We start from the raw sequence: 14,014 nt of genomic DNA on the forward strand, positions 1-14,014 counted from the left end.
AGATCGTTTTTGTGAGAGGATTTGAGTGTAGAGCTGGTTTCAGCCTGTTCCTCATTCGTCTGAGTCCATTAGACGACGGTTTCATCCCATTCTGGTCGATATTCCAGTTAGCACACTGGCACTCCAGTTCCTATCGTTAGTCCTGAGCGCCGCAAATCAACGCATCATCGAGCTCTGCCATGACACCCGAGTCGCCGGACACGCAGGTCGTTTCAAGACCCTGGAGCTGGTCTCCCGGAACTACTGGTGGCCTCAGATGTCTCGCCATATCGGCCGGTATGTTGCGACCTGCGACTTGTGCTGTCGCACCAAGGCGCTCCGGAGACTGCCCCACGGAGAGCTACACCCGACGGAAACGCCCCCGGAACGCTGGCATACCGTCTCCGTCGACTTCATCGTAGAGCTTCCCGAAGCCCATGGGTACGACGCGATCATGGTCGTCGTTGACACCCTCGGAAAGCGCGCCCACTTCTCGGAGTGTCATACGACGGTCGATGCAGTAGGGGCAGCCCGCCTCTACTACCGGAATGTCTGGCGGCACCATGGGACTCCGGAGAAGTACGTCTCCGACCGCGGCTCGCAGTTCATCGCGGACTTCACCCGAGAACTTTGGCGTCTGATCGGCATCAAGCCAGCCACGTCCACCGCGTATCATCCACAGACGGACGGTCAGACAGAGCGCGTCAACCAGGAGTTGGAGCAATACCTGCGGATCTTCACCAACTATCAGCAGGACGACTGGGATGAGTTGATTCCGGCCGCGGAGTTCGCTTACAACAACCATGTTCACTCCTCCACGCAGCAAGTCCCCTTCATGACGGACACGGGACGGCTTCCGCGCATGGGCTTCGAACCCGGAGTCCGTTCCGCTATGGAGTCTGTGAATGAGTTCCGCGACCGGATCGCCACTGGTGTTGCTGAAGCCAAGGCCGCGCTCACTAAGGCCAAAGAGGAGTACAAGCGCTACTACGACCGGAGACGCACTCCGTCTCCGGAGTTTAAGGTTGGCGACCGTGTTTGGCTAGATGCCTCTGACATCAGGACGACTCGCCCCTCGGAAAAGTTCTCCCATCGCCGCCTTGGACCGTTCAAGATAGTCGCGGAGATCAGCAAAGGTGCCTACAAGCTCGACCTTCCTCCGCGCTACTCGAAGCTCCACCCGGTCTTCCCCGTCGTCAAGCTCGAGCTCGCCCAGGACGACCCCTTCGACGGACGCCCCGGCTACGACCAGCCCCCTCCGGACCTCGAGGACGGAGTCCCGGAGTGGGAAGTAGAGGAAATCTTGGACGCAAGGGTGAGGTATAAACGGCTGAATTACTTCGTCAGATGGAAAGGCTACGACGCGTCGCACGACCAGTGGGTCCGCTTCGACCGCGTCTTCGCCCCGGAGAAAATCGCGGAGTTCTACCGTAAGTACCCTGGCAAACCACGGCACATCGCCTCTGCGACCTTCGACTCGATTCCGTTCCGGTCTATACGTCGGGACGCCGCATTCAAAGGGGGGGGGGTGATGTCAGGGGAACCTCCCTTTCGGCCCCTCGGAGACGCCTCCGATTCCGGTCCGACTCCGGTTCCGTCTCTGGTCCGGCCCTCCATCTCGCCCGCACAATCACCGATCCGTCAACGCCCTCCCAACGGTCGCCCTGGGACCTTGCCTGCGACGCCGCCCAAGCCTTCTGTGCCCGACAGCGGCAGCTACGGACAAGCAGTATATAGTCAGCTACCTAGCAGGCGGACCCTTAGAGTTTCTTCTCTTTGGATCCTCCCCTGCTAGGTCAGCTTCATTTGTATTTGCTTACTAATGTTCACGCTTTGGATCCTCCCCTGCTAGACCTTGATCTCAGGCCTCCGGGGTTGCCCTTACACCGGACCCCCCTCAGAAAAAACTCAGCGTTAGGGCCTTGATGGCTCAAGTTGATGAGGGTGACAAGTTCGACGGCACGTTGACGCAGTTGATCCAGAAGTTGCGCGAGGCGGGTTTTTAAAGCGCTCCTCTCCCCTGGCCAAGGAGACGGAGCGATCCGAAATTGTTGATTCGAAATATAGACGTTATTCTCCTCTCAGTAAATTAAATGCGACTTCCAATATGCCTGCTACGGACTCTTTTTATGGTACCGACTCGGACTCGTTACGAAAGGACATACATGAATTCCTCTACAACTCTCGTCGTATCCATGTTTTGCAAAATCAGAATCGTCTTCATAACTTAAAGGAACAAAAGCGTACTGAGAAAGATGAGTGGTGGACTGAGTTCCAAAAGGCCTGCGGAGAAAAAACCGCATCAACAAAGACTGAGAGAGGAAGTGAGGAGGCAGAAGCTGATGTGACTGTACCTCCAGTCCCAGCGCACACTAGGGTTCGAGACTCTATCCGGATGCAAGAGGCTGCTGCGCGACAAGCTAGAGCCAAGCCAGATCGTTTTAGTCAGGAACTGAAAGACTTTCAACGGGAACGTAAACGCTATGAGATGTTGGTCCCAATAACTCTCATGGTTCCCGAGACTGGCAAGGTTCGCGCAATAAAGGCTTTGCTTGACAATGGTTGTACAACGACCTGCATTGACCGAGCATATGCCCAAGCAGAAGGATTTGAGTTGAAAGAGCTGGACTCTCATATTATTGCCCGCAATGCAGACGGCACCGAGAATACTCATGGCAAAATAACACACTATGTCGAACTACGCATGGGTGTTGGCAATCATTGGGAAATGCAACGCTTCCTTGTCACTGGACTGGGTAAAGCCCGTGTCTTCATTGGATACGACTGGCTTCTTAAACATAACCCGGAAATTGACTGGCGTTCCCAAAAGATCAAGTTTTCTCGCTGCCCTGTTGAATGCAATGCTCATGATGAAGAGTTCCAAGCTGACCCTGATCTGGAAGAAGGAGAGTCGATCTTGCTCGTGGACTTTGGTCCAGCAGTTGATCTCCGACTGAAGGAGACCCAAGCACAGCAAATGGCAGAAGAAGCTGGTCGAAACAAAGAACGAATGACCGAGGAGAAGATTCCCAATCAGTATCGAGAGTTTGTCAAAGTGTTCGCTAAAGAATCATTTGACTCTCTACCTGAACGTCGTCCGTGGGATCATGCAATCGAACTTAAGCCAGACTCTAAGGCTGTAGATTGCAAAATCTATCCTCTGTCTCATGATGAACAAAGAGAGCTCGACAATTTCCTGGAAGAAAACCTAAAGAGCGGACGCATCCAACCATCAAAGTCACCGATGGCGTCCACCTTCTTCTTTGTCAAGAAAAAAGACGGCTCTCTTCGACCTGTGCAAGATTATCGGAAGTTAAACGAGATGACAATTAAAAACCGTTATCCTCTGCCCTTGATCTCTGAGCTTGTCAATAAGCTCCAAGGTGCCCGATACTTCACAAAGCTTGACATTTGCTGGGGTTATAATAATGTGCGCATCAAGGAGGGAGACGAGTGGAAGGCAGCTTTCCGAACCAACCGAGGACTGTTCGAACCCTTAGTCATGTTCTTTGGGCTTACCAATTTGCCGGCAACATTCCAAACAATGATGAATGACATCTTACGTGATCTGATCAATGAAGGACACATTGTCGTCTATCTTGACAATATTCTTATCTTTACGGATTCACTGGAGGAATATCGGAAGATTGTTCGCCAGGTGCTTGAGGTTCTCCAGAAGCACAAACTCTATCTCAAACCCGAAAAGTGTGAATTTGAACGCACTGAGATTGAGTATCTGGGAGTAATTATCTCGCACAACTCAATGAAAATGGATCCTGTGAAGATCAAAGGTGTCATGGAATGGCCACAGCCCAGAACAGTAAAGCATGTGCAAGCTTTCTTAGGGTTCACCAACTTCTACCGCCGATTTATTCGAGGCTACAGCGAAGTGGCTCGACCTTTGACCAAGCTCACTGGCAAAGGTGGTTGGACTTGGGGACCAGAACAGCAACAAGCCTTCGATGGACTGAAGTCGCGAATAGCTGAGGATGCAGTACTGGCACTGCCAACGGACGATGGAAAATTCCGTCTTGAGGCTGATGCTTCGGAAGGTGCAATTGGAGCCATTCTTAGTCAAGAACAGAATGGTGTATGGCGTCCCGTTGGGTTTTTGTCACATAGCCTGACGGAGACAGAGCGAAATTACGAAATCTATGACAAAGAAATGCTCGCCATCATGTTTGCGCTGGAAGAATATCGTGCCATCCTCATGGGTGCTAAGGAGACGTTCGAGATCTTCACTGATTATCAAAACCTCGAATATTTCAAGAAGCCCCAGAAGCTGAATCGCCGACAAGCCCGATGGGTCACCGAGTTGTCACAATATGACTTCACACTGCACCATCGGCCCGGAGCGCTTAATCGGAAGGCTGACCTGCTATCTCGACGGGCTGATCATGATCAAGGAAAGGACGATAACAAGGACGTCATTCTCCTAAAGCCAGAATTATTCAGGGCAACTCAAGTACACTTCGAGGGACCAGAAGATGATCTTCTTAGTCAGATCAAAACGACTAGAAGATTAGATACCAGCGTCAAATTGGCCCTTGAAAAGTCGCTGCCTGATTGGCGAAAAGATGGCGACCTGATCCTTTACCGAGATAAGATCTATGTGCCTCGAGATGATACTCTTCATGAACGGATCATTCGCTTGCATCATGATACCCCGCTTGTTGGACATCCAGGAGAATATCGGACCCAGGAACTCATTGAACGTAAATATTGGTGGCCCAGAATGGGTAACCAAATCAAAGAGTATATCCGAACCTGTGATGCATGCCAACGGACTCGATGGAGACAACGAACTCATGGATTCCTGAAACCCCATAGTGTCCTCAATGGACCATGGTAGACAGTGTCAATGGACTTGATCGGCCCACTACCAGAAAGTAATGGCTTTACAGCTATCCAAGTCTGGGTCGACTTGTTTACCAAACGGATCCATATCGAGCCCGTGAGCATCAAGATCAACAGCGAGGGAATCGCACGCTTGACACGCGATCGGATTGTGCAATATCACGGGTTCCTCGGAAGATAATCTCAGACCGAGACCCCCGCTATGTATCCGACTTCATGCGTGAGCTTAATCGGCTGCTGGGAACAGAGATGAACCCAAGCACGGCATACCATCCTCAAACCGACGGTCAGACAGAGCGGATGAACAAAGAGATTGAACACTATCTCCGCATCTATGTCAACCACCACCAATCAGACTGGTCGGAATGGTTACCGTTGGCCGAGTTCGCCTACAACGACAAAGCTCATGCTTCGACCAAGGTCTCGCCATTCTTCCTAGATCATGGGTACCATCCCTGGAAAGGCGTCGAAGGACCATATGACTCTAAGGTCGAGGCAGCAGAAGATTTCGTGAAAAAGATGCAGCGCGTGCGTGAGGATGCAACGGTGGCAATTAAGAAGGCCCAAGAGCGGATGAAGAAGTACTATGACCAGAAACGTGTACCAGCACCTGAGTTCAAAGTCGGAGACAAGGTGTACGTTGAAGGGTCAAAAGTGCAACAGAATCGACCATCCGAGAAGCTCAATGATCGACGTGTGGGACCATTCAAAGTGGAGGCAAAGGTTGGACCTTCGGCATACGAACTCAAGATGCCAGGTTCTAGTCAGGCTCATCCAGTCTACAATGAGACAGAGCTGACACCTTACCACGAGCCACCACCCCACCGGCGAGAAGAAAGGCCGCCACCGGACATTGTGGATGATCACGAGGAGTGGGAGGTTGAGGAGATTATGAAGAAGCGGAAGCGTGGTCGTGGTTGGCAGTATCTGGTGAAGTGGAAGGGATACCCGCATAGCGAGGATACATGGGAGACGGCGCAAAGGCTTGAGAACTCTCAAGAATTGTTAGACGAGTTCAACCAGAAGAACCCAGTGGTCAAGACCCGTAGTGTGCCTGTCCTTGCCCAGGGTCATTGGGATTACCTGGTCAAACGTTATAAGCCGACGCAAGAGAAGCTCCCATATCCGTCCCGGAAACTCTTTAATTATCAGACTGGCCATTTTGTGGAGGCCGAAGGGGGGGGTGGATGATGAACGCGCTTCAATGCCCTCTGTCGACGAGGACGTCGACCTTGAAGGGGGGGGTAATGTCAAACCCTGGGTTCAAAAACCCTTTTTCTTCGCCTTTTAAACCTTTTATTTTGGCCCTGGTTGATAAGATAAGACAAGGAGGAGATAAGATGGACGATAAGATGGTGATTGGATCATCAGATGTCGATGCTGATGTTGATTGATAGCGTGGAGTTGAACATGAGGCAAACAGCACGTAAAGGCATGGCTAAAGCATGACGTCATTGCCTCTCGTATTAGGCATGGTAAACACATGGTAGTAGTGTATATAAGTAGAGTAGATTTCGTCTTGTACCCCAGTCTTCCGAATTGCATCATCTTTATGATATCTTTTCACGGTGCTTCTTGCTTGCCTTCACTGGCCAACTGGCATCCTCTGAATTGGTGTTGTTTGTGACAGGCAGGATGGTAGTGCCAGACAAGTGTGAGGGGAGCAAAGGTGCGTTGCCACAGGTTCCTGGACACCCTGGCAACCCTTGCGCAAGCAGAGGATCGGCACAATGGCAGCGCTCACCCATGTTCGCCCGCACTGAGCAGCAGCACTGCTTGCCCAGTTTGCACTGGTGCTGTGTGAGTATATGTATCGTATATTACACTGTTTATATAGCTAGTATTCTGCAATGATATTTAAATTTTCATTCATTCACTCATATCCACCTAATCAAGTCAGTACTATAAGATGGTTTATGCCTGCCCTACCAAATATACTAGATAGTGGTTCCCTGCATATACGGCTAGTTTCCAGACATTCTGGACCCAGGGTGGATCCATTTGCGACCAAACATGGTCACTATGTGGCGCTGATCCGGGAACCAGCCCAGTAACACATGTATCCACCGAGGATTTTCCGGCTGTGTCACAGCTGGGAGCCTGTTGGCGGTGTATGTCACCATTCAGCCACTGGATAGCCGAGATTACTGATCTGAGTAGCAGAAGATCTCCTCATGTGCAGAGCCAAGGCGCACCAGGCCCCAGCTACACCCTTTTGGTAGCCTTCCAGCGACCATGACACAGCCTACTTGTGTTATTGTGGGCAGCTTGGGTAGGCCATGTATGTAAGGGGGGTGTCATTATTTAAAAATTGGATATACTGTCAAAAGGTTTTTTAAGGGCCTTCTGGGACCCTCCCCCTCTTACCATCTCACCTGTTAATCCCAATTATCTCTTCTAATTAGAATGGACCACCCATGCGGGTGACCATTCTAATTAGAAGAGATAATATAAAAAGCCCTATGCTGCAATAAAGGGGGCTATAAAACTGCAATATCTCTGGGACCCCAGGCTCTAAGTCAATTCATATATTATCGCACAAGGTCAGTGTGACATTTTGTGACTGGTAGAACAATAATCTTATATTGAGCACTATAACCCCTGTCCTGCGTGTTATACAGGTTTACCCTAACAATAAGAAGATGTGATACTGGTATGTGACAGTGGTATGTGACGTGACATCCCAGGTTTCTCATATATGTCCATATTATACTATACATATTGATGATCAATAGCTGGTTTCAACTCTGTATACTTCTGCTGTATCATATGAGGTCACAGGCATGACATGTCTCCGAAAAAGGAATTTTTTGCAGTTCAACAGTGGAATCATCAGAGAATGTCACATATCGTCACAAAATCAAAGTTGTGTATTGTGACTATATAAACAACTTTCATTAAGTAACATATAGTGGCAGCTCAATAAATGTGTTAGCACTGACCCATCACTAATTCATATATAACTGATGGACCTCTATCTTCATAGCTGCTTAAGCTAAAAGCATAAATTGAGAACTAGCAGGAAGGGTCTCAAAAGGACCATCGATTGATCAGGTATTTTGATTACCATCATATGATAGGATTCCCATATTGACTATTCAGTTATTGAAAAGAGCATGTTTGGTACTTTAAAAATGTAAGGTGGCCAATGTGTGAGTTTGGCTACTCCAACATAAGGCTCTGGTATGTATCCTCCTAAGTACCACTGAATGTGGCACCAAGAATGCAATGCATTCACTCATCAGTGGCCTTTGATCTCCATCACCTCTGAAAGATAAGCCCATATCTCCAGCTAGCCTTAGTGGATAAAGTTGGGAGAGGGTTCATTTGAAAGGTATATCATCCTACTATCCTTGAGCCCTATCAGCAATTTTGTTGTTATCATTGCCTTCATTTATTCACTGCCAAGAATGCCTAAATACTCAGTAGAGCAGTGTTTTGCTGATATCCTGGGACTACATGCATGGAATCTCATGATCCAAGTTGATCTGGAGCTATAGGATGGTCTACCACATTTTTACTTATTTGTGACCACACAGCAACTGTGAGGGTCAGTCAATTCCCTGAGACCTTAGGTGCCATATATTCTAGGATAGAGATAAGCTAACAGGGTGAGGGCACCATTTTCTGGGAGGTGCATAATACCCCTACCTGTAGATGTACTCAAATCAATGAGATTCACAAAGGCTATACTATGGTGAACTCATCATTTTTGGGATAGATAACACTGATAATGGTACTGTGAGAGATCCACAATAGCTATGAGGTTAATTCAAGTGCTGAACAGGCTCATTTAGGGGTCCATACAATCCTACATTCATGTCCTAGATCATACTTGAAATTAATTTCTGACCAGTTGTAATAGCGAAGACACTCTCTTTTGCTCTGTGGGTACCTACCCTCTCTTCAGCTACCCTCTGTAACACTTGCCAGAACCATAATAGATTATAGTATGGGGTCCTACTAGACATCCAAATATCCTCATACATGCATCTCACTGTCCAGTACTTAGTCTATAGACCCCACCATTCATGTAAACTAGTTCTGCACTCAACTCATCTTGGAATGTTTATCCCAATGCATCCTCTGAGACTATATAGAGATCAATCCGAGTATGTAGATAGATTTATACACATCATTTGCCAACTTTCACATATTTGATCTATAATCAACTAGCAGATTACAGTTGTATTGCTAATATGATGTGCAGTACTATTCATTATTAGAATGGGGAATAACAAGATTTTTCATGCATATAATGTGGTGTCAAAACTGCAATCTTATAGGGGGACCCCTTCTCATGCTTGCTACCCTTATTCCATAGGGGATCCCTCACTTCTAATTCAGTTATTGGGAGATTGGTGTGTTAGGATATATGTCATATATGGAGGTAAATATGATATCTAAAATTATAGGGAGCTCCCAGATCTATGATGGCCATCTATTACAACAGAGCACAGCTTGCATTAGGCTTATCCATGGATTTTCCAGTGAGATATCAAGTGATCATTGAGTCTGATCAAATTTGAAACATGAAAACTAGAGAAAAACAGTGTAATATCATAGTCACAAGATATAGGACCATGATTACATCAGAACATATGAGCACTAGGTTATGAGCTACCTACCAGTACAAGGATCATCTGACTTGATGCAGGATTGGTGGAGATATTGCAGCATCAATGTAGGTGATGAATCATCATGAGATGATATAGCTATACTAATAACATTTGATTGTCCAGGATATCGATCTTATCATTTATGCACCCTTGGTAGTGCTCTAATCACCTTGATAGATTATCCACTTAGTGATATATCACTGTATTTGTTATAGATCAGCCAATCACTGGCCAATCCCACCACAATTATTCCGCTGCAACTATAGGTCATTTTATGAAAGTTGTTTGTATAGTCAAAATATACAACTTTGATTTTGTGACGATCTGTGACATCCTCAGATGATCATACAGTCAAACAGCGAAAATTTCCCTTTTGGGAAATTCATCACACAAGGTCACTTATTATTATTCATCAGAATACACTTATATGATAGCTTCTTTGTAATGTGACATACCAGTGTCACATCTTATTGTCTCAGTAAACCTGGCAGTTCATAGTGGGTACCAGGCTACACAGGTGTTATTATTACTAATATAAGATCACCATCAATAGTATCATGCCAGTCACAAATGTCACAAAATGTCACACTGACCTTGTGCGATAACATATGAATTGACTTAGAGCCTGGGGTCCCAGAGATATTGCAGTTTTATAGCCCCCTTTATTGCAGCATAGGGCTTTTTATATTATCTCTTCTAATTAGAATGGTCACCCGCATGGGTGGTCCATTCTAATTAGAAGAGATAATTGGGATTAACTGGTGTATGAGGGACGCACAACCACCATACTCCTCAACACTCCCCCATTCTTCTAACCCCTTCCCTTCACCCCTGCGGGCCCTACGCAGCGCCCATCCGATCCGCCCTGGGACCTAGCGCCCATCCCATCCATCCCTAATATCTTAGCGTATAAAAACCGTACTTACAGGATGTAGTTGCTAGGCTAATATCGTCTATTCTCCGTGCTTAAATTAAAACCCATCTTCGTGCTCCTCAGACCCGCTCAAAGTCGGACCACCCGACGATCCAATACGGCCCGAGCCCGACGCTGACAGATACTGTGTTTAATTTCCTGTAGGTATGGGCTATTTTGTAATAAGAAATTCAGACATAGTACTCTGAATTAACTTTTAGCCATGTTTTACAGATTATCAAATGGAAATAAATTAATTTAGCTTACATGACAGGAGTGCTGGGATACAGACAAATATATCATCTGGGTTCGGGATTTCCAGCTGTAATCAAGTCATTATTCAAGTCTATTGTAATCTTTAGAGGTCTTTCAGAAAGACCTTGGTTGAAAGACCTAGTTTCTTTCAGGTTGTTTTGGTCTTCAACTGTTTTGGTCTTCAACCAAGACCAAAGAGACCTTACTAATAGATACAACCATAAAATGATTGAGACCTTAGACGGTTCCTGGCTCGGATTCTTCCAGTTGGCTATGGCCCGGTTAGCTGGATCGGATGATATCGGGTGAAAATGAAATCAACGGTAAAAAGAGTGTACGACGCACCAATGGCCGCGTATATATTCTCGATTCGTTCCTCGTTCAGGAAAGCTTCCGTCTTCGGAGCTCATCTTGCGGGGAGAAGCCAGGTTGACGTAAAGCCTTCTTGGTCAGTAAAAAAATAAACTTCCTTTCTCGCCGGCCGAGGCAGTTGAGACGGGCACCATTAGATACCGCCTGTGGCCTACATCGCCCCTACACAACGATCGGGCCAGCTATCCTTCAGTAAACCGCGCAAAAAGCGATTTTTTTGCGGCACACGACCATGCTAACGGAATGATCGGTTTTACATTGCGTGATACGATTCTCACACCCACTTGATTGACAGGGCAGCGTGGTGCATAGAAAAGGCTTCTCGCTGCCCCTTGCTCTTCCCACTAACCCACCTTCGCTCGGAGGTTACCGCCCCTGCTATCGCCCACCCATCGCCCCGCTGTTGGACGACTGGACGCAGCCATGGCCGCCAGTACTAGCTCTCCGACCGCCCGGAAGACGGAGGAGGATGCGCCCTCGATCCATACCCATCGCTCCGCTGCCCTTGAAGGGGTCGATTCGGGAGAACGACCCCCGTGGATGTTGTCGTTCATCGAAGGTGGCTCTTATCCAGTCTTTTTTCTCACTGCTGACCAGCGTTTTTTCGTGATCAGTCAAGCTCCTCGGCATTGCTGGAGTGTGTCGTCTTTCCTCTCTGATAGGTTTTTACCACCGAGCTCATCCACTGTACAGGTCGGCTTCTTCCTTGATGGTGCGCTTTCCCTTTTTTTCCGATAAACACGGCTGACCAGCGTCCGCTCCAGCATACGATCTTTTCGTGATCAACGTCCGTCCTTTTCTTTCCACTTGTTCTTGGCATTCGAGATCCGACGCGCTCCACAGCCCGTATCCACAATGCTACAATACCGCCTCTATGGCGGGCATTCACTTCCCGCCGGCTTACAAGGCTTCCTCAAGGCTGGCGCCAACATCGGCAGTGTCATCGGACAATTCGCTTTTGGTGTGTTTTGTTGCAGTCGCCTCTTGTTTGAGGATACTTACAGTGAGGCAGGATACATGGCGGACGCTTATGGCAGGAAGGCTATATGTGGGTTAACCCTCTGTGTTTGTGGAGTGACTGACAATGTCCGCAGATGGAAAAGAATTAATGCTAATCATCCTCGCGACGATCCTCTGCCTCACCACGCCCACGGGAACCCTCAGTCCCGACCACTGTCTCATCTATCTCGCCATGTTCCGCATTCTGCTTGGCATCGGTGTTGGTGGTGGTCCGTGTCTTTGTTTCTATGTAAAGGCCTTTGTTGACACACTCCAGACTATCCCATGAGTGCATCCATCACAACTGACCGTGCTGTCCTTCGCAAACGCGGTACTATGCTAGCGTATATCTTCTCCAACCAAGGCTGGGGCTCATTCTTCGGGTCGTTGGTCACAATCATCGTGCTTCTTGCGTATAAGCATGTCATGGACGACGAGGGCAAAACAAGCAAAGTTGACGGCGGTTCGTTGTCATATTTCATTCGTTTCTCGTGTCGCTGATTGCAAATAGTGTGGCGCATAGTCGTCGGCGTATCTCTTGTTCCTGCGTTTGGCACGCTCTACCAACGCTTGACGCTCCCTGAATCCACGCGGTTTATCGCGTCGCAGGACAGAAGCCAGGACATCATGGAGCTCAAACGGGCCCAAGCGCAAGAGCTTGGTCTAGAGAAGGGAGACGAAAGTTCCAGCGACGACAAAGTCTCGACTGGCGATTCCGTTGTTGGTGGAGTAAAGAAAGAAGCCCATTTCCGCGGTCTGTCGTCTCCATTTTCTTATCGACCGGGGAGGATGCTGAGCACGCTGTAGAGTTTTTGGTCTACTTCTCCGAATGGCGCCATGGAAAGATCCTCCTTGGCACTGCGATGTGCTGGTTCCTACTCGATATTGCGTGTGTTATCTCCTCCCTCCGTCTGTTCTGTCGCTCACAGTCTCAGATTTTATGGTATCAACCTCAACCAAAACGTTGTCTTGGAGCAAATCGGCTTTGCGGGCAAGACGGGCTCCGATTGGGAGAAGCTGTTCAAGGTCTCGACGGGTAACATGATTATTACCGCCTTGGGCTTTGTCCCTGGTGAGTCTTATCCACTCCCAGTCTCATGAAACCGTGAACTTACTGAAGTTTGTCAGGCTACTATGCGTCCATTCTGACCATCGAAAGACTCGGACGCAAGTGGATCCAGATACAGGGTTTTCTTATGGCCGCGCTGTTCCGTGAGTGTTGCTGAATACCCTATGTCCGAACTGAGTAACTGTTAACAGTCGCAATCCTTGCCGCGAAGTTCCATACACTAAGTAAAGCGGGCTTCATCATCTGCTTTACCTTCCTCCAATTCTTCTTCAACTTCGGCGCCAACACGACTACCTATGTGAGGCACCATTTGTCTATCGTCTTTGCTGCCGCTTAACGCTGTGTATAGTGCTACCCCGCAGAGGTCTTCCCGACGAGATTCCGCGCGTCGGCCCATGGCCTCTCTGCCGCTGCGGGTAAAGCCGGCGCGATCGTCAGCGCCTTGGCCTTTAACGAGTTAAGCCAGAAGATTGGCACGGACAAGGTGCTATGGAGTACGGCGTTTTTTCTCCTCTCGATGCATTTATACTGATACCTCGTAGTATTCTTTGCGACGTGTATCGCTGGCGCGGGCTTCACCCTCCTGCTGCCTGAAGTGCGCGGACGTGACCCCGATTTGGTCTTGGCCGAAGAAATCAAGGCGGCGAAGGCTGCTGCGAGGATATGAAGCATGGAAGGGGAACGCTGAGAAGAACTAGAACAAGGAAAGAATGTAAAAGAGCAGATCTCTAGTGAAAGCTGTTTGTATACGACGCAAATGAAAATGACGCCCAAATGTAATTTGTGACTAGGTGACTTGAAAGATGCGAAACAGCAGAATGAAAATTGTGTTATTCAATGAATGAGTGACGATGGTACAAAAGCACATAGGTAAAGTCCGGTATCAGTCCTTGAGCAGTCCGTTTTCTCTTCTCTTGATGTTCCTGCCGAATCCTGCGCTTCTCCCTCCTC

The 14,014-nt window shown here is 48.2% G+C and overlaps 1 protein-coding gene across 1 annotated transcript; it reads left to right on the plus strand.

Moving 5' to 3' along the window:
* Positions 1–11,418: 11,418 nt before the first annotated feature.
* MIND_00642500 (MFS domain-containing protein) lies at positions 11,419–13,730 on the plus strand (the record flags this gene model as incomplete). Its single annotated transcript, XM_037363160.1, has 15 exons — positions 11,419–11,554; positions 11,610–11,632; positions 11,689–11,707; positions 11,760–11,782; positions 11,839–11,956; positions 12,008–12,043; positions 12,090–12,224; positions 12,272–12,457; positions 12,506–12,748; positions 12,802–12,883; positions 12,930–13,066; positions 13,123–13,206; positions 13,255–13,361; positions 13,413–13,557; positions 13,606–13,730. The coding sequence occupies 15 exons, from the start codon at positions 11,419–11,421 to the stop codon at positions 13,728–13,730; spliced, it is 1,599 nt and encodes a 532-aa protein (XP_037221081.1).
* Between the last annotated feature and the right edge of the window lie 284 nt (positions 13,731–14,014).

The sequence above is a fragment of the Mycena indigotica genome, assembly GCF_014461135.1.
Source record: "Mycena indigotica strain 171206Taipei chromosome Unknown Mind.scaff0005, whole genome shotgun sequence".
NCBI classification, from domain to species: domain Eukaryota; kingdom Fungi; phylum Basidiomycota; class Agaricomycetes; order Agaricales; family Mycenaceae; genus Mycena; species Mycena indigotica.